Source organism: Pelmatolapia mariae, linkage group LG1 (assembly GCF_036321145.2).
Source record: "Pelmatolapia mariae isolate MD_Pm_ZW linkage group LG1, Pm_UMD_F_2, whole genome shotgun sequence".
Taxonomy (NCBI): Eukaryota; Metazoa; Chordata; class Actinopteri; order Cichliformes; family Cichlidae; genus Pelmatolapia; species Pelmatolapia mariae.
The window spans coordinates 1,778,710-1,803,828 of NC_086227.1; the positions used below are offsets into that span (position 1 = coordinate 1,778,710).

At 40.8% G+C, this 25,119-nt stretch overlaps 1 protein-coding gene across 1 annotated transcript in view; it reads left to right on the forward strand.

The window, feature by feature from the left end:
- LOC134624771 (nuclear receptor ROR-alpha A-like) overlaps nucleotides 1–10,761 on the forward strand; it is a 38,904-nt gene extending 28,143 nt beyond the window's left edge. The window contains exons 7-11 of the mRNA XM_063469818.1: nucleotides 278–410; nucleotides 600–707; nucleotides 2,224–2,334; nucleotides 2,448–2,560; nucleotides 3,430–10,761. Coding sequence (XP_063325888.1) covers nucleotides 278–410; nucleotides 600–707; nucleotides 2,224–2,334; nucleotides 2,448–2,560; nucleotides 3,430–3,594 — 630 coding nt within the window. The 3' untranslated portion in view covers nucleotides 3,595–10,761. The remainder of the gene's footprint in view (nucleotides 1–277; nucleotides 411–599; nucleotides 708–2,223; nucleotides 2,335–2,447; nucleotides 2,561–3,429) is intronic.
- Nucleotides 10,762–25,119: the final 14,358 nt, after the last annotated feature.

Here is a 25,119-nt window from a genome sequence, read left to right on the forward strand (position 1 = left end):
ACCTTTATTTAGGTCCCCCTGGAGAATCCTGCTGCGGTCCCTTTAGATATAAAATAATTTAGCATATTCTTAACTCCACGCAGAAACCATCCAAAACACATCTGAACTGGATTCTTTGACCTACATCTAGGGGCAGCAGTAATACTTTGCTCCAGTAATATTTTTATTATTTTAAACCCATTTATATTTTCTAGAGACGGTTAGATGTTCCACTTTGACAAATTCTTAATTCCCTTTTGTTGAGCTTGTTAAACTCTTGCTGCTCTGGTGTGCGCAGCCTCAGGAGGTGATGTGGCAGCTCTGTGCTGTGAAGATCACAGAGGCCATTCAGTATGTGGTGGAGTTTGCTAAACGCATCGACGGCTTCATGGATCTGTGCCAGAATGACCAGATCGTACTGCTGAAAGCTGGTGAGAGCACAGATTGGATTTATTTTCATTTAGTTTTTTTTTAAACTTGTGAAAAGCACAACAGCGACGTCTCAACAATCCAGATAAGGAAATCCCAGCAAGTCGATTTAATGCCCCGGGTGTTTTCAGCTGGAGGAGCCTTTCCTCTCAGTTTGAGTGTCCTCAGCATCTCCTCGTTTTCTCTGCCAGGCTCTCTGGAGGTCGTCTTTCTACGAATGTGCCGAGTGTTCGACTCGCAGAACAACACTGTCTTCTTCGATGGGAAGTTTGCAGGTCCTGAAGTCTTCAAAGCTTTAGGTGAGCAGAGTTCATGTTTTTACTGAGGTGGATATCATCAATAAAAACCCTACATAAGCTCCAATTGTAAATTAAAACCCCAAATTTATAAATTTAGGGTTAAAATAAATTAAAAGTATGAATTAAAAGTATAGGTATTTGTGTGGGCAGTGCTACTTTCTAACAGCTGATAATAATCTGTGCTAATGTAGAAAGTCTGGTCGGATCTACTTATAACTGTGATGTGTCAAAACTCTACAGGTGTGCACCTATAGCACAGTCAGCTGACTGGACACAGTCACTCAAACTACTTCTATTTCTAAATATGAGGATTTTATAAGTGCCAGTGCAGCTCACAGGTCTGGGCCGGTATTCACACACATTCTGAGAATCCTTTCAGAGAGTTTCTAATGTGGGCACGGTGGTGCAGCGGTTAGCACTGTCACCTCACAGCGAGACCAAGTGAATAGTTCAAAAAGTCAGCCGTCTCTCCAACCTCCCCTCCATCTCTAACTGTCTGCAGGTGGAGAAGGAACATCCTCTGAAGCTTAAACACTGCAGATATTCTTCTTCCTCCAGTACTGTTACACTTGGTTCTTCTGCCATTTTTTCCTCTCCTAAAGAAACTCTTAAGCCTCCTAAAAGTCTTCCTAGCCCCTCCTAACGGTTTTTCACTTCAGGAACTCTCTTAAGGGCTCAGACACTTTGTGAATAACTTTTATCTCTACCAAGATTCAGTGCTAACTTTCAGGGGAAATATTTTCTTGGAATTTCATCACTACAGGCTTCTCTTAGTACTTGGAAGCTTTATCTGTTCCTGTATTGATTCCTGAGAGTCGGGTGGGGTCGTGTAACGCAGAAACAGAGTTGGAAAAAAGCCTCAGGTGTGCAAAAGCTGGTGCTGTCCTTGTTTTTCACTGATGAAAGGGGTTTGTAAGGTTGGACACATGTGGACCAGGGGGCTTGTTTGGTTCAGGTTCCTGGTTTTCATGCGTGGAAAAGTTGGTGTAGCATGTGACCTGAGCAATTACCCCTGCTCAGAGTGATAAAGGAAGTAATGTCACATTTCCATCAGGTTTTCTTCCTGATCCTTTCCTGTGTGCCCTCTGAACAGAGTGGAGGCAGATGCCTGCTTTTCTTTCTTTCTCAGACTAAAGTTTGAACGCTCGTGCAGCTGCTTTGACTCTCAGCCTGCCACAGAGGAAGACCGTGCCTCAAAATCACATGTCCTCCTTCTCTTTAGTGCTTCTCTTTGACTGAAGATGCGTTTTTTAACTACTCCAAACATCTCAAGATGCATCAGAAAAGAAGCCACCCAAAAAAAAGTAACAGGGAACGTTTGACTGCTTCTTTGGATCATCGATCACAAAAGCACAGGAATGATGTCGCAGTTCTTGTCTGTTGGATTGTCTTAAATAATAAAATATGTGTTGATGTGATAAGTACTTTTTCTACAACGCTACTGATGCAATCTGACGTTTCTGTTGGCCTCTGTAAGTCACTGAGCATGTTTCCGGTGTTTTCCGTGTTCTCCCAGGCTGTGATGATTTCATCACGGCGGTGTTCGACTTTGCTAAGAGCATGTGCTCGCTGCACCTATCAGAGGACGAGCTTGCTCTCTTCTCAGCGTTCATTCTGCTTTCTGCAGGTACGTCCTTCCTTCACCACCTGATCAGATGTTCTACACCGACTTGTTGAGTTAAATAACTGTGTGTGTGTGTGTGTGTGTGTGTGTGTGTGTGTGTGTGTGTGTGTGTGTAGATCGGTCGTGGCTGCAGGAGAAGCTGCAGGTGGAGAAGCTGCAGCAGAAGACTCAGCTTGCTCTGCAACATGTGCTGCAGAAGAACCAGAGAGAGGACGAAGTCCTGAACAAGGTACCCGGGCTGCACGCACGCGCACACACACACACACACACACACACACACACACACACACACACACACACACACACACACAGTACATAAATGGAGCGTAAACATGCAGACGGGAACTAAACTAAAAATTATACACAAATTTGAGCCACACAGACTTTTCTGAAACGTCAGATCAAGCTTAACATCCAAAAAAGTGCTTAACTATTTTTTTCAGCATTTTAGTAAAACAGTTAATTTGAAAATGAATAGATAACAATGATAACTAAACATTTAAATATGATTTTGATTAAAGTCCTTGAGCAGACTGTTAGGTTCATGATTACAGAAACATACACAGTGATGTCTGCAATGAACGCACTGTATTGTGCTTGTCGATGTACTTGTCGACTCAGAAACAGTTTGATGCACAACTGAAAGTTTTTGGAGTTACAGACTTTTGTGGTTATCAGTATTCTTTTGTTGCACCAATGAGTTGGTTGTAGATGCAAAAAAATCATAATAATGTGCTGGCAGAGAAAACTAACCAAAAACATGACAAATATAATCCAGCAGGGCATGCCTAATGGAGAAATAGCTCTATGCTGCCCTGTTGTGGACAAGTGTGGAAGTACAACTGTATAACTCATATTTCTCCACTGAGCACCAGTGAAGTTGAGGGTGTAAGAATACTCGTGAGACTGTGTATGGTAGACTCTTTGTGATCACATTATTCTAAAGAGCTAAACATTAATTTATTCCCACTTCCTTTCTTCGTCTTCCCTTTTTCACTTCTCCGCTTCTATCCTAACTTCTCTTTGTCTCCTCTTTTCTATTCTTGTTTCCTTGTCTCCTCCCTTTCCTTGCCTCTTTCTTCTCATTTCTCCCATCAGCTCAGATGTAAGGCGTCAGCGTTGCGTTTGCTGTGCAGTCGACACACGGAGAAGCTGTGCACGTTCAGAGCCGTTTACCCAGACATCGTTCGATCGCACTTCCCTCCTCTTTATAAGGAGCTGTTCGGTGCTGACCTCGAACTGACCCTGCAGAGCAGCGACTGAACTGTGACTGGCACCAAAGCCGGTGTATCCAGACAGATTGTGCCCGTTTTCCATAGACACTGCGGACGGGGCGGCGTCCCACACAGCCGAAGATGGCGACTGTGCAGCTGCTGTACTTGATCTCCTGGAAACCTGACACAGACACAAAGAAACCCGAGTTCATCTTCTCCTCAGTTTGTTTCTCCTCCTCCTCGTCCTCCTCTCGTGTCTGTGAGTTTGCTCTGAGGAGTCAGGTGGTCACATTAGCCCACGTCATGTATCCAGGCTTCTGAACCTGGATCAGACTCACCTCTAACAGTACTCGCACTGAAACTTGGTTTTTGTTTCTTTTACCTGATTGTTAAAGCTTTGAGTTTCCTGCGTTTGTTGGAGAGAATGATGTTGGATCCATTGACTTGTCCACAGACAGTTTTACTTGATGATCAAAAGATTAAAAGGTAGCAAAAATAATTTCCTAATTTTAATTTGCAAAGTAAAATTGTTCTTATCCTTTGTGAGAGTGAGTGCATATGAAAAGCACCACATTCACACAGCTGCTTCTACAACTTTGGATACTTTTTGGAAATGTTGTGTTACATTGATCATAGTGTCAGCTGATATTAGAGCAAAATGATCAAATAATCCCAAAGTCCTCTTGAGTTCCATCCAGTGACATCAGTTGCACCATTTTCAGTGCTATTTATAACTGAGAATACTGTATGAGCCATTGCTCAGATACATAGCACAGCACCACAGCCGTGATCTCCAGCGTGGAAACAGGAAGCCAGTTCCAAAGTGACAAAAACTGCAGTTCCTTTAATCACCACTTGAGGCTAGCTCTGAAAGTGAGTCAGTGCATAGAGACTCGTATGTTGGAATGCCAAACTTACAAAACAATACAAACATTTATTTTGGAATCTGTAGTTGTTGTTTTTTTTTTTAACTCATCCATTTGACTTAAAGTCATTCAATTCAATTTTATTTATACAGCGCCAAACAAGTCGCCTCAAGACGCTTTATATTGTACAGTAGACCCTACAATAATACATACAGAGAAAAACCCAACAATCATATGACCCCTATGAACAAGCACTTTGGCAACAGTGGGAAGAAAAACTCTCTTTTAACAGGAAGAAACCTCCGGCAGAACCAGGCTCAGGGAGGGGCGGGGCCATCTGCTGTGATTGGTTGGGGTGAGAGAAGGAAGACAGGATAAAGACATGCTGTGGAAGAGAGACAGAGATTAATAACAGATATGATTCAGTGCAGAGAGGTCTATTAACACAAGTCCCATGATGCATTGAAGAAATACTCAGTGCATCATGGGAATCCCCCAGCAGCCTATGCCTATGACAGCATAACTAAGGGAGGACTCAGGGTCACGTGATCCAGCCCTAACTATATCCTACTGTCATGGCTGCTTAATTGATGGCTGTCTGCCTTTATTGAAATTATGTGACAATTGGTATGTGCTGCTGTGAGGTGCAGACCGTACAAGCTCTGTGCTTTGTTTTTGGTGAGTGAAATTATAGTCATTTATACATCTATTACTAACTAGCAGATAGCACATGTGTTTCTGTGCATTGCATTCATAGCAGCTTGCTACCCAAGCTTGCTACCATCAGCTCATACCTCATACTCAGCAAATATTGTGACATCCATCATAAAAAAAAAAGGTTCAAAAAAGATGGGTGGTCGTCCATCTTTTATATACAGTCTATTAGGCCCACTAAGGAAATATCAAATCAATAACTGAGAAAAGAAGAAAACTCAAATGAATCCATGTGTTAAACTAAAGTTAAATTAAAGCTGTTCCTGTTTCTGCAGTGGTCTGGGACCAGTCTGCGTTCGTTTCCAGTGTCTATGAGGCGCACAGTGCAAAATCTGGTTCTGTTTGTGTGCCACGATATTCATACTGCCATCAAAGCAACTCGGTGGTTGTTCACAACACTTTCGATGAGCTCTTCTCCTTTGAACCCGGGTGAGGTGTTCTGGTGTACATGTGTGGCCCCCTGTGTATGCAAACCTTTTATTTTATGTTATTTTTAGCTCAAGCTGTCTGCCGTGTCGAAGAGTTGTAGAGCTTTCACATCATGTTGTATCCGCCCTCTGTGACTGTCATTAACTCTGTCCTAACTTTCACTGCAGGGCCCAGGGTGGAGCTGATTCAATAACACAGGATAAATACAGATTCTGCTTCATCAGTCACTATTTCTTTGAATTTACCTGAAGATGAGTTGTTTTTTCTTTTTTGTTTTTTTTAAATCTGCAGTGCTGTCAGCAAGATTATATTGAGGCCTCATCCCTCCCGAGGCATCAAATCCCCAAAGTTCTCTGTTTTAGATGTTAATGTTGTGTCTTTTCTTGTAGCCAAGGAGACAAACTAAATAGTAAACATGATGAAGACAGCTGATTAATTTTACCCAATATAACGAATGATTTTTATCGGTTAAATTGTGTGTAATTAAAACACCCATGCGACAGGTCCTCCTCCCTTCAGCAGCAGAGATTTAGCAGCCATAGATTCAGTCTCTATGATTTCACCGTGACCCCCCATCCTCCCTCGCATTCACCCAGCCTCCTCCTCCTCAGCTGCCCATCTGTTGCATGTGTCCAGGCACCTCCTGCAGATATTCACAGCAGTAAATCTTTAGCACCACCTGGTGGCTGTGACACTGAGGAGCTGTATATTTTACTTTGTGTGTGCTTAAAAGCTTTTCACTCTGTTAGATGCTGGAAAAAGAATGCAACATTTAAACTGCAGCTTTTCCCTTCCCTGTAAAGCAAGAATATGCAGCAAGCCTCCACTCAGGTTAGCAGACACACTTTACAAATTACACAGAGGATTACAAAAGTAAAAACAAAGAAACGATTAAACATGTGTTATCCCTCCTGTATTTTCAAAAGAAAAATCATGTTAACATGATTAGAATTCAACATAATAAGAGCAATACTACAAAAAACAAGCTTTGAGGAGCAATACTGACCCTGCCTCATAGGAAGAAACAACAACTATGCAGTGTGAAGAAAGGGATGCGTTGCACTAAAGGCAGTCTCTCTACTGCCTAGAGTGTGTGTGTGTGTGTGTGTGTCCACCCCTGTTTATGGAATTTTTACCCACGTGCAGCATCAGAACAGAAGAAGGTCACAGTGAATGAATCCACGAGACTTGCTGTCAAACATCTTCTGTTTGGTTGTTTTTGTGCCTCTTAGGCAGCAAAAACACACCAATCACAGGTCCCTGACTGTGGAAGTGAGATCCTCTGAATCTTAATAAAAAAACCACAACGCATGGCTTCAGACTTGAGGAAGTCACAGATAGCATTACACCAAAGAGTAGAAGTTACCAAGACTAGTGATTTTACTTTGGAAACGGGATGATTCAACAGTCTCGTTCGATCTAATGTTAATTCTTTCTCTTTTTGTTGTAAGTTCATTATATATATAAATATTCTTATTTACATATTAAAAGAAATGTTCTGTAATACGTACACAAGATACTGGCAAGTGAAAAATCCAGGTTTCAGTCTCTGTGATCAAAGTCACAGGATTGTCCAACATCCTCCAGAGCCGAGCTCTACGCCCACATCACTGATCTATGATTAGTTACATGTCAGAGGGTTAATTATATTTTTAGTAATGACCTAGTAAAACTAAATTTCACCTTATTTGAAAGAAAACTACCTGGATGATGATCATCACTGGATAATCTGCTAGGTGGTAGGGTCGTCTGTATGTTTTGTGCTGTAATTTAAAGAAATGTATACGTTTATAGAAGGCTGAAACAGTGTAGAGATGCAGAATCATACATCGTTTTTATTACCTGCACCACCTCCCAGGTGGCTCGGTCTGTGGCCGTTCCTGGTTGATTCTTTGTCAAGTGTGTCATCGAAACATCTAAAAACTGAGATTAATGCTGATACTTCAAATTTAATTTGCAATCTTTACACAAAGTCTGATATTTTTGTAGCTCAGGATGCTTTTCTGTTAAAACAGGATGTGTTTGTGTTGGTTACATTTTCAGAATGTACCTGCTTTACCTGCTGGTCAAGTTTTATTGTAAAAGCACATTACAGACGATTGATTTTGGTTAATGGGTCACAAAGCTTGCAGGTTTCTCCACCTACAGACTCAACTCTATCATAGTCCTAATCATATCAGTCCACCTATGTTGGCTGCCATCCCTGTTGCCATTGTACAATCTGCTTCATCTCATCACGTCTCAGTCTTTAGCCCAGTAACAGTAAGTATTTCTATACCTAACTTTAGCCATAAATTATGTAAAGCAATAATGTAAATCTTGCCATTTTATGCTTTGTCTATTGGTTAGAGTACAAAAAAACATGTCAATGCAAATTTTAATTGATAAGTTAGGAGCAGGCCTAGATAGACTCCACTGTGGACACAGGAGCTAACGGCGAAGTAGTGTTTTTGTTATCTGGTTGTTAAGTGATGACGTATTAACCCTGCTTCCAGGTCCAAGCTCCTACTACGTTCCTCAAGGGTCTTGCCTTTTTAACGTGTTGTGTTACTTTGTATCTTGTTTTATTTAATATAAAAAAGCCACTAATAACCCGTAGTCATTGTGAGCTACTGTGGGGTTGTTTTTTTGTTGTTTGTTTTTTTTTAGTGGCATTCATGTGCAGCACCTTTTTATGCTCATATTTAAAAATGTTACTATAGCCCATAAAGCAATTATTATTAAGAAATAGGTGTTTAAGTTTTATTATTGGAACGCTTCAGTCTCTCTGTGCAGAAGATTTCAACGGGTACATGAAGCTTAGGATCAGGAATTTTCCTCGTGTCTTCCAAACCAGCATAATAAAGTGGACATGAAATGTATTAAGGCTAATTTACACCATAGAGCCCTACTCTAAATTAACTTTTAGGGTTGTCCAACTCCAGTCCTCGAAAGCTACCGTCCTGCAGCTTTTAGACGCATCCTTGTTCCGACACGCCTGAATCACATGAATGGCTTGTTATCAGGCCTTTGCCAAACTTGATGCATGCTGAAGAGGTAATCCAACCATCTGATTCAGCTGCGCTGGAGTAGGGATAGAGCTAAAAGCTGCAGGACAGCAGCTCTCGAGGACTGGACTTTGACACCCCTGCTGTACGTGAAGCTGGATTTAAGAAATACGTGTTTAAGTTTTTAGAGCATGTTTAGTGCCATCGTGTGGCAGTACAGAATGTGACATTACTGGGTTGGTTGGTTGCAGCTAATAGACTTACATTACTTTATGGTAGATAACTCAGCAATCTAAGGGGTCACTTTTGTACTGCCTCTGACTACAACAGTGTGTTTTATCTTAAAAAACCAAGCATATGATGTCCACTTTTACTCTCTCCCACTGGGTCTTCGTTGTTGGCTAGCTTAGCTGAAACAGGAAAATCCACCTGTTTGCCAGGATGTTGGGGTTTGTTGAGCATTTTATGAATGAAAGCAGTGCGGAGGAGAGCTTGTTTGAGTCTGGTTCATCACGGATTTGAGTTTATTGAGCAATGTAACCAGATGATGTCCAAAGATGTAATCAGGCCTGTTTTATACAGTACAGTAGTCTTTCTTTTACTTAGCACATCAAAGCAGTTTACAGATATAACAGCTTACTTACATGCACATCAAACCACAAACATAACTACCCTTCGTACTCAACCCAACAAGGAAAAATCTCTTGTGTCAGTGCTGTACTGGCACAAAATGGCACTAAACATGTGTTTCAGTTTAATGACTAACCTTGCAGATGAATCAGGTGTTCTGGCTCATTTTCCACGTCTTTTCCCTGCCATAAGGTTTCCTTTGTCCCTGCCCATCGGGGACGCTCACATTAAATTTATCGAGGGGAAAAATGTTGTCATTCATCCCCTTTACCTTTACTGTGTTAATAATTATCCTAACTGTAGCTCTGTAGCTAGCCACCAGCTAGCCCAACTTCCAAAACCTTGAAACATTGCTGCTGTTTAGTTTTCTGTCTTCATTTAAATCCAAAGTGACAGAGGAGTCTGAACATGGTTTATCATCTTTAGACGGAGACTAGCGAGCTAACTTCCTGTCATCTTCAGCTCTATTTGTAAATCTTCTTTTTCATGGATGTTAAACTTTATTGTAACCTCTGTTAGAGCAGCCACAGTAAACATGTCATTGAAGATGAACAAATTTGGACCATTCTTAACTCTCAGTATTTGAGTTGGGAAACCAAGGAAGAGTCTGGACCCTGAAATGGCTAATGATGCCAGACTTAAGAGGTGGATACTTCTTTGAAGTGTGCCACCTGGGCCACATGCTAGTCGGTGCGTTGTAATATGAATTCTCTGCCGATGAGTCAACGCAGTCACAAAAAATGGCCAGCACGCAGATGTCCTTACTCAGGCTCACTGATTAATGATGAATCTGACCGTAGCAGACTCACAGACATGGAGATTCTTCATTTACCTATTGAATACTTCTGTGTTATCACTTTACATTTTTTGTTGTCATTATCCATCACCAAAATGCATACCCTCCATGTCCGCCCCTCGTTCTGTAAGTAACTTCATCGATTTTTCTGTACAGGCCATGAGAAAATACTGCTATAGATGCTGCTGAGCATCAGTCTTTTTAGAGTACCTGCTGATTTATATGCATCACAATGTATGATACATGGTTTGATATGCACAGCTCTGTCTTTAGTAACAGTTGTTTTTGTGTTTTTGAAATGCGTAAGGTGCTAGGTTAACAGGGTCTCGATTTTACCAGCTTTGCTACATGTATGTTTCCTCACAGGGGGACACATTAAAGGAAACCTGTGTTTTACTGGTCGTTTATTATAACTGTCCAACAGTAACATTTAGACAGGTCGCCATGTTCAACTTTTTAACTGATCTAAATTTTCCGTTCAGTTTATATAATGTGAACTTTCACAAAACTTTCACTGTCAGAAATAAAATGTGCAATCTGACACATATTCCTTCTAAGACATATGCACCTGTTTACTGTCCTTAGTTGTACAAAAAATGAATTTTCCTTTAAATTATCAAATGTAATTATGATTATGAAATATCATAGTACAGTAACGTTATTTCCCAGCCTGTACCTGTATCAGTGTGTTAGGCCTGGGGCTGTCAGTTTCTCATTTCAACTGGTCAAACATGACTGCTTTTGATACAAACAGAGCTGCTGTATGTGAAATGTAAAAAAAAAAAATAAAACTGGGAAAGAGAATGTTTGGCTTTTTTTTTATTTTTTTAATTCCTTTTATTTTTGCTGGGGGTTAAAAATAAATCCCCAACAGTTGGTTGCACTGTTTTAGATTTATTCAAAATTAAAGGCACACTGAACCAGCATGGCTACCACAGCATCCTGCAGCGACATGCCATCCCATCATTTATTTTTCAACAGCACAGTGACCCCAAACACACCTCCAGGCTGTGTGAGGGCTGTTTGACTGAGGAGAGTGATGGAGTGCTGATGGCCTCCACAGTCGCCTGACCTAAACCCAGTGGAGATGGTTTGGGATGAGATGGAGCGCAGAGTGAAGGCAAAAGGACCAACAAGTGCTCAGCATCTCTGGGAACTCCTTCGAGACTGTTGGAAATCATTTCAGGAGACGACTTCATGAAGCTCATGGAGAGAATGACAAGAGTGAGCAAAGCAGGAATCAAAGCAAAGGGGGGATATTAGGAAGAATCTCAAATATAAAACATTTCACACTTTTTTGTTTATTACATAATTCCACATGTGTTCATTCATAGTTTGGATGCCTTCAGTGATAATCTGCCATGTAAATAGTCATGGAAATAAAGAAAAACCATTAAATGAGAAGCTGTGTCCAAACTTTGACTGGTAGTGTACATGTGTATATATATTTCTTGGTGAAATTGCATCAGGTCATGCAAAGCAATGATGATTCTAAAGGTGATGAAGAAATGGAGTTCACTGCAACAGTTGCACAGATCAGGAGTGGCAGCGTCCGTTTAAGCTGGGTGGAGTACCTCAGTACTTGTATATTTCAAACAATGACAGGAACACTTTGTGCTTCTGTCTGTGTCTTGCCGACTCATCTAATCCTTCCACGTGAGGAGCAGAACCAGCTGCATAGCTGTATGTATGGTGATGCTGAGGCTACAAAACAGGTTGTATCGATGAAGTATGGCACTTTCCCAATAAGACAGACACGCTGTTTAAAAATTACATCCAAACTTTTTTACAATATAAGCAGGAAGCATCCAGTTTCTCATTCCCAACATACTGACGATTTATCACGTCCTGAGGCATCTTATAGTAAGACAAAAGCTGCCCTTCAGCATCCTTACGATACGCTCCGGATTCATAATTGAATCCAGTAGAATGCTGCTCGTGGCGGTAACACTCGCTCCAGCTGTCTATTCCAGCCCTAACCCTAACCTTAACCCCATCAGACAATGTTTTCCAAAGTGATCATGATCAGAGCGTAAAACACATTTACATGTATAGATTCATTCCAAACGGCTCTCATGGCACCAAACACGTAACATACAGACGATTGGTCCCATGGCGTCGGTGTGTTGGGATGAGAACGTGTTGGTTATCCAGAAAATGTGAAAGCTCCTGAGGACCAGCAGAAGCACATCGATGACTATTATGAGAAAGACGGTGTCAGAGGAGATCCTGCAAGCATATTTATATTTACCTCACAACCAGGTGAGTGGATTCCACCTTTAGGAACTTTCCTGGGTGATCTCACCAGTGAATTAGATTGTGGAGAGAGAGAGGAGAACAGACACACGCCCGGTTGCTGTCTCTGATACCGTCGTGTGTGATAAAAAGAAGTTTCATCTGAAGAAGGATGCAACTGTGAAAAAAGTCCAAGTGGTCGACAACAAACGCAGAGTGCTGCCTGATTATATAACACTACCAGACTACAGAGTTATTTCACAATTTCATAATTTAATAAATGAGTTTGCCAATAATTTAGAAGTACAACAAGCTTTCGCCGCATATGTCCATCATAAGAATTTAAGTTGTATTTATTTAGTTCAAAACCTGTTTATTCAAGTAAAATCTAGCAGAACATTGACTAATTATGTTGAATAAACCCAGACTGAGGAGGTGAAAGGATGCTGGAGAGTATGCAGACGAATCTGGCACTGCTGGAGCTGATATACAAATCATCACCAAGTGTGAGCAGGATCATTATCAGTAATGCAAATGTTACACACTGAAGGAAAACAAGGTTCATCCAGGTGCACATGAAGGTTTATTGCGCTGAAACACAGCAAAACAGTTCAGTGTTACTGTCGGCTTCCATTGTAATAACTGGCCTGCGTTACTTTTGTGAGAGATTATTTTGCCAGTTACCTGTTTGGCTGAGCCGCCACTGCCACCTACTGGCGAAACTAAATATCGCCCTAACATCACATCAGGTGGGAGCAAATGAGCTTTTCGCTCTGTGTTATGATGCAAACTATTGTCACAACAAATAGCAAAAAAGATGATGGGGGGGGGACACGAACACAAAAGGAACACATCTGAGACTTGTTCTTAATGCTCAAAATACTCAGGATGCCACACAAACATAGATTTTATTAATGCAATGCATTAAAAAAAGTACTAAAAAGTACTCAAGTATTCTTCAGAGATGCCTGTCACTTGTGAGATGGGGCGAGAGTGACGAGAATGCGCTGACTTATGCATCTGTGCATTGAGCTGATGACAGTGCCAAACATACAGGAAGGAAAAATGTTTTATCAGCTGTGACCAGATCAGCAGACGTGACGTGGAATGATTGTTATTGACAGACAACAAGAGCGTTACAGCCACTGCAGGGTGGCATTTATTTTTTACAAACCCTCGCAGGTTTAAACACACTAGTACGTACAGCTATTGGTCCATATATGAATGTTTTTTTTCTTATTACTGCTAAAAGATAACAGAACAAATGTTGTATCAGTTTTGTAATGCTAAAGATGAGAGGATTTTCTGTTATTGTTAAAATATGTCAAAATGAATGTTTTTCCTATTATTGCTCAAGGTTACCTCAATGTTTCTTTTTTCTATTATCATTGCAGAAAGATGTCCTGTTTTATTTGTACTAAAGTTCTTAATAAATAGTTATTGCTCAATGTAATTATTTACTTGTATTGTTTTTATCTGCATTGTACACGTGCACAGTTATAGTTATGAAATACACAAACATATAGTCTGTTAAAAATATAACAAACCATAGCATAACTACAAGCAAGATTAGTCCCATACATATTTAATTCAATTTAATTCAATTCAATTTTATTTATACAGCGCCAAATCACAACGACAGTCGCCTCACGGCGCTTTGTATTGTAGACCCTGTATAGTATAGTAGACCCTACAATAATACAAACAGAGAAAAACCCAACAATCATATGACCCCCTATGAGCAAGCACTTTGGCAACAGTGGGAAGGAAAAACTCCCTTTTAACAGGAAGAAACCTCCGGCAGAACCAGGCTCAGGGAGGGGCGGGGCCATCTGCTGTGATTGGTTGGGGAGAGAGACAGAGATTAACAACAAGTACGATTCAATGCAGAGAGGTCTATTAACACATAGTGAGTGAGAAAGGTGACTGGAAAGGAAAAACTCAATGCATCATGGGAATCCCCCAGCAGCCTACGTCTATTGCAACATAACTAAGGGAGGATTCAGGGTCACCTGGTCCAGCCCTAACTATATGCTTTAGCAAAAAGGAAAGTTTGAAGCCTAATCTTAAAAGTAGAGATCGTGTCTGTCTCCCGAATCCAAACTGGAAGCTTTTAAATACCCTAGGGACAACAAGTAAGCCTGCAGTGTGAGAGCGAAGTGCTCTAATAGGGTGATATGGTACTACAAGGTCATTAAGATAAGATGGGGCCTGATTATTTAAGACCTTGTATGTGAGGAGCAGGATTTTGAATTCTGGATTTAACAGGAAGCCAATGAAGGGAAGCCAATACAGGAGAAATCTGCTCTCTCTTTCTAGTCCTTGTCAGGACTCTTGCTGCAGCATTTTGGATTAACTGAAGGCTTTTCAGGGAGTTTTTAGGACTTCCTGATAATAATGAATTACAGTAGTCCAGCCTGGAAGTAATAAATGCATGAACTAGTTTTTCAGCGTCACTCTGAGACAGGATATTTCTAATTTTAGAGATGTTGCACAAATGGAAGAGAGCAGTCTTACATATTTGTTTAATATGTGCATTGAAGGACATGTCCTGGTCAAAAATGACTCCAAGGTTCCTCACAGTGTTACTGGAGGCCAAGGTAATGCCATCCAGAGTAAGAATCTGGTTAGATACCATATTTCTAAGATTTTCAGGGCCGAGTACAATAACCTCAGTTTGACCTGAATTAAGAAGCAGAAAGTTAGCGGCCATCCAGGTCTTTATGTCTTTAAGACATTCCTGCAGTTTAACTAATTGGTGTGTGTTACCTGGCTTCATGGATAGATAGAGCTGGGTGTCATCTGCATAGCAGTGAAAATGTATGCTATGTCTTCTAATGATACTGTCTAAGGGAAGCATGTATAATGTAAACAGAATTGGTCCTAGCACTGAACCCTGTGGAACTCCATAATTAACCTTAGTGTGTGAAGAGGACTCTCCATTTACATGCACAAACTGGAGTCTATTAGATAGATATGATACAAACCACTGCAGTGCAGTACCTGTAATACCTGCAGCGTGCTCTAATCGCTCTAATAGGATATTATGATCAACAGTATCGAACGCTGCACTGAGGTCTAGCAGGATAAGCACAGAGATGAGTCCACTGTCAGAGGCCATAAGAAGATCATTTGTAACCTTCACTAAAGCTGTTTCTGTATTAACCATATGTTACAAGCATAAGGCCTGTATGTACATGACACAGAAAAAACAGAGTGTTGGCCGCAAGTTGACAGTGCTTGATGCTGAGAAGTGCCCTTCATCGACCTCCAGGTTTAGGCAGAACAATGTGTAGCCTGCACCAAAATCCTCCCTTCAAAATCCTCACATGTTATAGCAAGTGACCTGTCCTTCAATTGTGTCCCTGCTGCATGTATCAGCTGGTTTCACTCTCTGGTGTAGTGTCCCCTCTGAAAGTGTGGTTGGAATGGTTTGGCCTGGTAGGTGTGCTCTTCACTTACTGATAACTTCACTATCACAGTTTTCGAAGTAAAACAGGTTACGTGAGCATGTAGTCACTGGTGGACGTTCTGGTTGCCCTCGGGATCGAGAGTAGTGATGGTAAATTCGACTCTTTTTACTGAATCGAGTTTTAATGAGTCACTCACCAAAGTGAATCGGGTTTCTTGAGTCATTTGAGTCACTGAGTCAGTTGACCAGAGAGTGCAAAAATGTATATTTTCACTCAAACTTAATTTGTTTCTTGCTTAATGTAAATCCTACTGCTAAGATGAATGATTGTAAAAGAAAACAACTATTTTCTTTAGAGCAAAAAAGAACAAAAAAATTCTAATGGGAACATTTATTAATTTTTATTTTATTTGTATTTTCCTTAAATGTGTCAAATATATATTTTCTCATCTAAATGTCCACTGAGCTGTGCGCCAGGGGGCGATAAAGTGCCTTAACATTGGTTGCCAACCAAGAAGAAGAAGAAGAAGAAGAAGAAGAAGCTGTGAGCCAGGAGGGAGGGGGTGAGTCAGTGAGTCAGTGATTCGTTCAACTGGTTTGAGCTGTGAGCCAGGAGGAAGGAGGTTAGTGAGTCCTGAGTGATTCGCTTATGCTATGATTCAGCACAGGAGGGAGGGGGTGAGTACCTCAAATGTGCTGTTAGCATGCTAGCTGAGCGATGCTACTGTGAACCGAGGAGCTATTGTCTTGATGTGAGCTTCTACTCAGGGTTTTTTCTTCCAGTTCAGAGCAGAAATGTTTATGTTAAGAAACTGGCTGCTGTTTTTCCCCACAGTTTTAACTATAAGCTAGATATATTTCTACTAATGGAATTAGTTTGCTAACAGCAACAGGGATGAGTCAGTGAGTCAGTTGCGCTTGTGAATCATGATTCACGAGTCAGTAAAGTGATTCTCGAGTATTGAACTATTCGTTCACGAATCGAACATCACTAATCGAGAGTGTTTTTAAAGATACTGCTTTTCTGTGTATTTAGCATTAGTGTGATGTTGAGTATGTTCAGTCTTTACGCATGTAAAAATATAAGAGTCATTCAAATCCAGATAATCTTCACTGCCAGAGGATCTGTAGACGGCCACAGTGAAATCCTGCTTCATAATAATGCAAAACTCTAATGGTACGTAAAATACTGTACAGCAAGAGATATCATTCTGCAGCGAGCACTTACTCTTAAAAATACTAGTATTTTCAATCCAGGTGTTCTACATGTACAAGAATATTCTCACAATATGGTGTCACTGTTTCTCCCCTGAAGGGGAGAAGTAATCACAAAAGTGACAAGTTGGTGTTTCTTCACTGATGATAGAGGTGGTCAGATCGATACATCACTGGTATCAGTGTCAGATCGATACTAATGCAATTGGATCAATACCTTTTGCTGCCCTCAATTTCCAGTTTGAATGCCACTGAGCCGTGTTAAATACATATTTATTATCACGCAAACTCCGCACAGAAAGACCCCGACCCGATGGTGGCGCTGCACAGTTCTTGCTGTGAGGCAGCAGTGCGAACCACTGCACCACCGTTAGGGTCGGGTTGGTCCACAGCTGTGAATGTTTTCAGTCTCCATGTGTCAGCTCTGCGACAGAATGGTGACCTGTCCAGGGTGTACGCTGCCTCTCGTCCTAAGACAGATGGGATAGGCTCCAAACCCGTGGGTGGAGACAAAAGCAATCGATCTCAGGTGACCTGATTCAGGCCACTTTGTAGATCACAGATAACACTTATTAAAGCAATACTTAACAACAAAGGATGAATGTGTTTTTAGGATTTTTAAACAATTCCTATATTGTCTTTATCTTGTCTTCCTTCTCTCACCCCAACCAATCACAGCAGATGGCCCCGCCCCTCCCTGAGCCCCGAGGTTTCTTCCTGTTAAAAGGGAGTTTTTCCTTCCCACTGTCACCAAAGTGGTTGCTCATAGGGGGTCATATGATTGTTGGGCTTTTCTCTGTATGTATTATTGTATTGTCTACCTTACAGTATAAAGCACCTTGAGGCGACTGTTGTTGTGATTTAGCGCTGTATAAATAAAATTGAATTAAATTGAATAAAACATGTCCTGTGTGATCTAGTTAATGAATTTACCGAATACCAGTACTAAAACCAGTTGTCAGATCATTACTTTTACTTAAATAAAGGACCTAAATGTATAAAGCACTGCTGCTTCTGCATCTGCCTGCCATCTTTTTTCTGTCCAGTAGATGGCAGTAGTGTACTGGTGTAGCTATTCTCACCTGCAGTCGATGGAAAGCAGCATTTTCAGCCTCAAACAGGGAGATTAAACCAATTTTCTTGCTGACATTCTCCGCAGAGCTCATCACGGTCCCGATGCTTGTATCACACACTGTTTGAATCACATTGCTTTGCAACCAACAGAGGTTGCGTCTATGTTTTTCTCAATTACAGGATATGTTTTTCAGTGTTTTACACAGCAGGAATGTCACTTGTCATGGAGCACAGTTTCTCTTCTGCTTATTTTGTATTTCTCCCCCGCTGCTCACATTTCAAGCTTTGAGATTTGATCCAGGTTTAGAAGGTAGAAGTAGCCTTTTGTGAGCTCCTGTCTGAGGACTTTTCAGTTCTCTGTCAGACCCTTTGTTTTCACTTCTTACTTCAGTTCTTCCATCCACACATTGTCACATTTTAGGGCAAAGACACAACTAAAAATAAACAAAGGCATAAATGAGGACTTCAGGGTTTTGGGTGACATCTTTATTTTCTGATTCCCAAAGAGCAACACTGCAGTCAAGGCGAAATAGTACCCACTGTGTCCTCTGTGAACAAACACATATATCGAACACACACTGTGTGAACACAGCAGAAGCTGCTTTCATTGAGCAGACCTTAAATTACAGGTCACAAGGAACACGTGACGTCGTCCTCATCCAATCAGAAAGCCTAAAATGAACTGGAATGAATAACACACGTGTTTGAAGTGTGACTACGAATCATGCGAGCTGAGAATCTTGTAGTTAGGTTTAGTGTACGTGGGTGTAGCCACCAGCCAGCTGGCTGTGTTAGCGTAGCACGTAGATTTTCCTCTCTCTGAATCATTTTGTCTGATAGTTCGCATCTTCCAGGCTGTATCTCTGAGTCATCATCAGTGACAGTCGTAATTCTTGGATGCTTGATATGATTTGGACCTTTTCCCTTTCTACAGAGAAAATGATGGGAGATGTCTAACTCATTTTAACTTTCCATGGATTTGTTTTCTCCATAGCAAATGTAGGGAACCTGTAGGGAACTCAGCTGCAGCTGAGACTAAACTAACCAAGGCTTTACAGGACTGAGTCTGAAAGATCAACTCATCCTAATGCCAGGACGGAAGATACCATGCTTTAATGCAGGGATCCCTGCAGTACCAGCCACAAGGAGTTTATGGTCCTGATGGAGAACTGGCGGTCGCATAAATCACAGGTTTGGTGACCCAGGTGATTCCTGTTCGTGGCCACTTGGAGCCACAAAGTGGACCAAAGTTGGCCGTCATGCATATCAACTTGTGCGAATATCCATAAATCTTATAGATTTTTCATCATTGCCATTGCTTGTGGGCGTAGCTGAAACAAAGCTGATGAAAACAAAGCTCACACATCCAGTGGCAGTATGCAAGTGTGCAAGTGAACCAAACAGTGGGCACTGTGGGTGCTCCACGAGGACGAGCTTTGTCTTTCAGTTCAGCAGTACAAGCAAGATGACAGGATGTGTCAAAGTTTAGGCGAGTCCACGGGACACATGAGTGGCAGCATGCTGTGTAGCAGTCTGCCCTGCTGCAGAGGGAAAAACAACAGAGACGCACATTGATGATGGAGTCAGTGTGTGTGAAAGGTCCCAACATTCACAGACTACATGTTTCTGTCCAAAATCTCTGTCTTTATCATTACCCTTTGGTTGCCTTGAGCAGCTGCTGTCAAGCTCTAAAAACTGTTCCACATCCAAAAACACCAAGATGGCGAAGGTAAAACATCTCAGCATGAGGCTTTGTAAGACCATCTTTTATTTACAGTCTATGGGAAAATCCTGCATGTATCCTTAAAGAGACTCTGCACACATGTGCACTTCAAACATCATCAGTAGATAGATTTTTAAGGAGACAGGCTTTTATATTAGACAAGCTGACAGATAATCAGTTAGTGCTGACAGCAGAACTTCATCTCTTGTACACTTCCTGATAAATGCACTCCTTATAACACTGCTCATGTTTACCGACTGTACCAAACTCTGAGCTAAAATACACTGAGTCGTAGATTCACAGGGTTTGGTCATGCCTCTTTAAATCTGTTTGGGAGCGACGAGGCCATGCCACGTTTTGAGCCACTCCCACGTTAGATCTTTTTCTTTGAATTGCATGTAATTGGATTGGACTTGCTTGGTGCTTGGGCTTAATTAAGTCCATATTCTACATCCACCTCTCATGCTGTGTGGGTTAAGAATATATCCAAAGATGATGTTTCCATAAATGTGTCGACTGGGAAGCAAACACATTTACCAAGCCATGGAAGCCCTCTGCTCTGCAACAGGCATACATTTAATTTTGATATGCTACCCTTTTTTTTTTATCCTTATAGAGTTATTAAACCATTAGGTTATTTCTATTTAGAGGTCAAGTGCACATACTTGGTGAGAAAAGACTTCTGTAAGTTATTCATGTCTTCTTTTTTTCCTGTGTTTGATCCTTGTGATGCTGGTGCAGACAGTTTGGCACATTGGCAGATGCCATTAATGTAATTGCTTTATGTGCTGACAGTTTATCACAAGCCTTGAAAACAGACAGGAAGATAAAGTAACTATACTCTCACAAAGGATGAGTTGTAGTTTGGCACCATTGCTGATTTTCAAAATTGGATTGAATCCACGCTCCTCAAAATGTTCCGCTGTCTGTATCAATTTTTCAGTAATGATGATTTGGCGCTGATGGTGGCTGATTGTTAGCTGGCAACTGTTTGGCAGCTGTTCAACACAAATGAATACTGATTCATGTGGACTGAGGCAAGGCAATGAATGAGAGTGAAAAGTTCATGTCAGTGAAATCATACCAACTGGTGACAAGATGAGCAGCAGGAAAGGTGCGTGGGGGCGGTGGGGGGGTTTAAAGTTAGCCATCCATAATTGGAATTCCTTTGGCAAATTAGTGCTTCACTAATGAACACGTATCAGAGGATGTAAATGGATTTTAATGAAACGGGAAGTTTTAAACAGGTTACATCAACATCAGCTCACACTTTTAATCTGCTGCTCATTTACTTCATTATCACTTGTTTAGCCACACACAGCATAAAGAACATCGCTGTGTATTAAAAACATTGTAAAAACCATGTCCTTACATACAAAGTAACAGGACCATAATCCTTGGAGTGCATATATGTGTATTTTTCTACTCATTGACAGACTTTTAAGAAAATTTCACACACAACTAAAAAGCTTTTACAAACTCTAATCCAACCTTTACCCAGACCATTAAAAAGCTTCTGTACATCACAGAAAAAGATCAGTTTAAAGTTTTGCTGAATGCTGTGATTATGGCAACTCTACCTGTTGTTGAGATAAAATGATTTGCAGTGCCTCAATAATGCTATGCTTTTTTATTAATAAGTGTTATAAAGTCATATAGAGTAGTATTAAGTGGACACAGCCCTGAAAAATAAAGGCATGAGACTACGTGTCCTTGGGGAGTAGAAAGCTGCAGACTCTCGCTCACGCTTGCCTGGGAAAAAGTAGATAAGAGGGGACCATCTCTAGTGGAAAGTTACTGAGACACTGTTGTTTAGACTAGAATGAGAGAGCTTCTGTAATAAAACTATCAGGGGCACATCACCATTTTGAGATCCGCCGCAGCGTGTCATGCAGGGCGCATCTCCCTTCTAGAAGTAATAAAGTGTTAAATGGTCTGCTGAGCAGTGTTTGGTCTTCCATCGGATGCCTCTGAGGAATCAAAAGAACTCAGTGAAGTGTTGATATTTACACTATAAAGACGTAGTAATAATGTTAATTGTCAACTTGTCAATACCAGATGTATGTCGTGCATCGAGCTGGCTAACTGCCTCCACCATTACATAAAGCTATGCATCTTAGCTTTGTACAGTTAGCTGGTTTATTTCACATAATAGCACCAAGAATCACTTTGGCAGGTGCGATTAAATTAGCAAACTAGCCATCTAGCATTTGGACTCACTCAGGTATGATTTTGCTACCAATAATAAGGTAATATTAGCCCCTTAGCTAGATGTAGATCAGGGGTCGGCAACCTTTCAGATGATGAGTGTGCCATATCAACCATTGCATTAGCAATACATTTAATAATCTATATCTATATCAACAGTTACACACTATATAGAACAACTTTACAGAACTATTTGTTCGCAGATGTTGGCAAAGTGCAGATCAGCTATTTTGAAGAAAAAAAAAGACACTTTTTATCCATAACAAGATCATCATAACAGCAAATGAACTGTACAACAGAAAATAAGAGAAAACAAACTGGGCCAATATGGCATGTTTGTTAATACAGAGATACACATGTTAATGTGATCTCTGGTCTCACACTCAGAGACACAGGTCTCCGAGTGTCCAGCATTCAGACGGCTACCTGAGGACTCATGTGAGAGAAAATCTGCTCACACAGACATGTAGAGCCAAATACTGTCAATAAGGCCTCTGCAATGTTCTGAAGACAGTTAAACTTGTCAGGTAGTGATGTCCAGCAGGTGAACATGCAGCTCCATGAACACGCACAGCTATGGAGTCCAGCTGCTTCGATGTCGCATTAACTGGCATTAACTCAGCCAGTTAATGCAAGACAAATCCAGCTGCTCATTAAAGATTTCTGGTTTGATCAGAAAAGAAAACATTGGTCCATACACCTGAAAGTCCCAAAAACACATTGTGAATTCTGTCTCGAGTCTACGGATGTATCCGTGTATTTCCGTGGTGCTGATGCTGCGCTGAGCCGACAGCTCCTGAAGCATTTGAAGTGTTGGAATGAGGAAATTTCAACATGGCTTGAAAAAACTGCCAGCTAGCAACGTCCCTCTCACCGGTAGGCTAAGTTATTTTTAGCCAATTACAAGTTGAATCTGGTAGTTGGGGTTGTTAGCTAAGATACTGTCATTAAGAAGCGGCACAACTAATGTGTCTATGTGAGCTAATTTCCGGCCGTGGATATTTATTTTTTAATGCACCCTGTCAGATTAATTCAAGCGTGTCGTGCCATCAGTTCGCGTGCCAGCTGTGGCAGGGTTGCCGACCCCTGATGTAGATAAACTGAATGAACATTATGATGGCTAATTGTCAATTTTAGTTGATAGTCATATGAAGCAGGCAAGCTAATCAAACAGATCAGCCCAAGAAATTTTGTTGAATTAACAGACTTTATCTGCTCAAGACAGTGTTTGTGTAATGTGGGTTGGCTTTCAACAACAACCTGGCAATTCTTTTCATGAACCTGAGCTTCACATGAACAGTGCTCGAGAGAAACTGCAGATGGAAAAACTGATAAATAAATCATTTTCTGGGACCTAGCCACAACAGAGTCGTTAGCAAGAATAACTGCACATGTTTGTGTGAAGCCACACAGATCGACAGATACATCAACAGTTCTTTATTCCCAATAACGTTTAACAGCCCAGTTAAAACATTATAGCCAGAAACTGAACTGAAAGAGTACGTGATGTGTTCATTATTAATTGTCTAAATTCTTTACCCTCTGAGCTTGAAGTTGTCATCAATGAAGACCCCGCCCCTAGCCCCAAACCCTAACCCTATGTTTTGGAGACAAGACAGCCAATGATACTCAGACCTCAGAAGGTTCATTTCTAAAACATGCCTTAAACACTTGGTATGACGCTCCATTAATGGGAGATATCAATAAAATACATATAAATCTTTGCAAACACAGGATGACTGACTCAGCTGAAGAGTGGCAGAAACATGAAATGAATCATATCCCACATCTGTCCTGTTTCAGAAACACCAGCTTATGTAGAGGGTAGCAGTGTGTCATGATTTTTGAAATCAATCATTAATTTGCATATTCTGAAGACACTTTAATGACCACTAAATCACTGTGCTTTTTACATTCCACAATAATTAATACGATAAAACACAGCTTTCAGCATCTCGTGTATTTTGAAACTGGGTTTTCTGGGGACCTGTAATGTAAATGTGCCTGTGTCTAAAGCAGCTTCTGTTGTTCACATGTGCTATAAATAAGTTCAGACATTTTTCATTTTCATTTCCAAAAAACTGTTTATTTAACATAATTCAGTGAGCTAGATGATGAACTCGGAGGATAGAAACAAAGTATCAGTCCTACTGTGCTGTAGTATCGATCTGATACTAGTGATGTGCCAAACCACTGATTTCCTTTCTGATCTGATACCAAGTAAAATTCAGGATGGGATCGACGATACTGAGCCGATGCGATACTTTGTACAAAAACTTAATGTGTAATTGTATTTCAAACTATAGCTTCATAATGATTGCAGGACATCAGACTACTTGTTCTTATTGTTTAATAATGAAGAATTATCATATAGAAATGAAAAAACCTGAAGTTGTGTGTTCATTGATGCTATTTGAACACGTAGATCTTGTCATTTAACATGTGTATACTTGCATAAACATTCAACATTCACACTCTCCCTCATTCACAGTAGTGCTGTGCCACACTACACACTCTGGTATCTAGTAAATACAGTGTCACTATTGCTAATATCAGTACCAATAATTTGAAGTTATTCAGGCAGCTGATTGGAGGAGAGTAGTGCGCCATGACCTATGAACTGAATTCTCAATTTGCAAATTCTGAACACATTTCATCACTGTGATTGTTACTGTCCACAATAATTAGTTAACACTTTCAGCTTTTCATGTGTTTTGAAACTGGGTTCTTGGTAAAGTTTTCTGTCTCTAAAGCACAAAATAGTTCGGACATTTTTCATAGTCCATGTTTCAGGTTCATTTTTCTTTCAAAGAAATAATTAGCACAGCTCAGCGGGCTACATACTGAACTTGAAGGATAAAAGCAAAGTATCGATCCAACCATGCTAGTCTTGATCCGATACTAGTGTTGGTATTGATACTATCGATATTTGGATCCATCCATCTCTACCACCTCAGCTCTGAGCACGTTCCCAATGACTCACCATGTTAATTGGTTGTAATGATAAAAGAAATCAGCCCAACAGTTGCTGTGGGGTTGATTTTCTTTTAATCCTACTGAAACTGAGCCTCGTGCTTTTTTGCTTTGTTTTTCCTGACAGAATATTGAACAGGTCTAAATCACAATCCTTTGCACGCAGCTTTTCACGGTTGCATGTAAAATATGTGAAATGGCTGGTAAATTGCTCAGTGAGCCAACTTTCTTAACCGCATTAGCGTTCCCCGCCCCCTCTGTGTTTGCAGCGTACAAAAAGCAACGGTTTACACTAAGCAGCTGCCTCTCGTC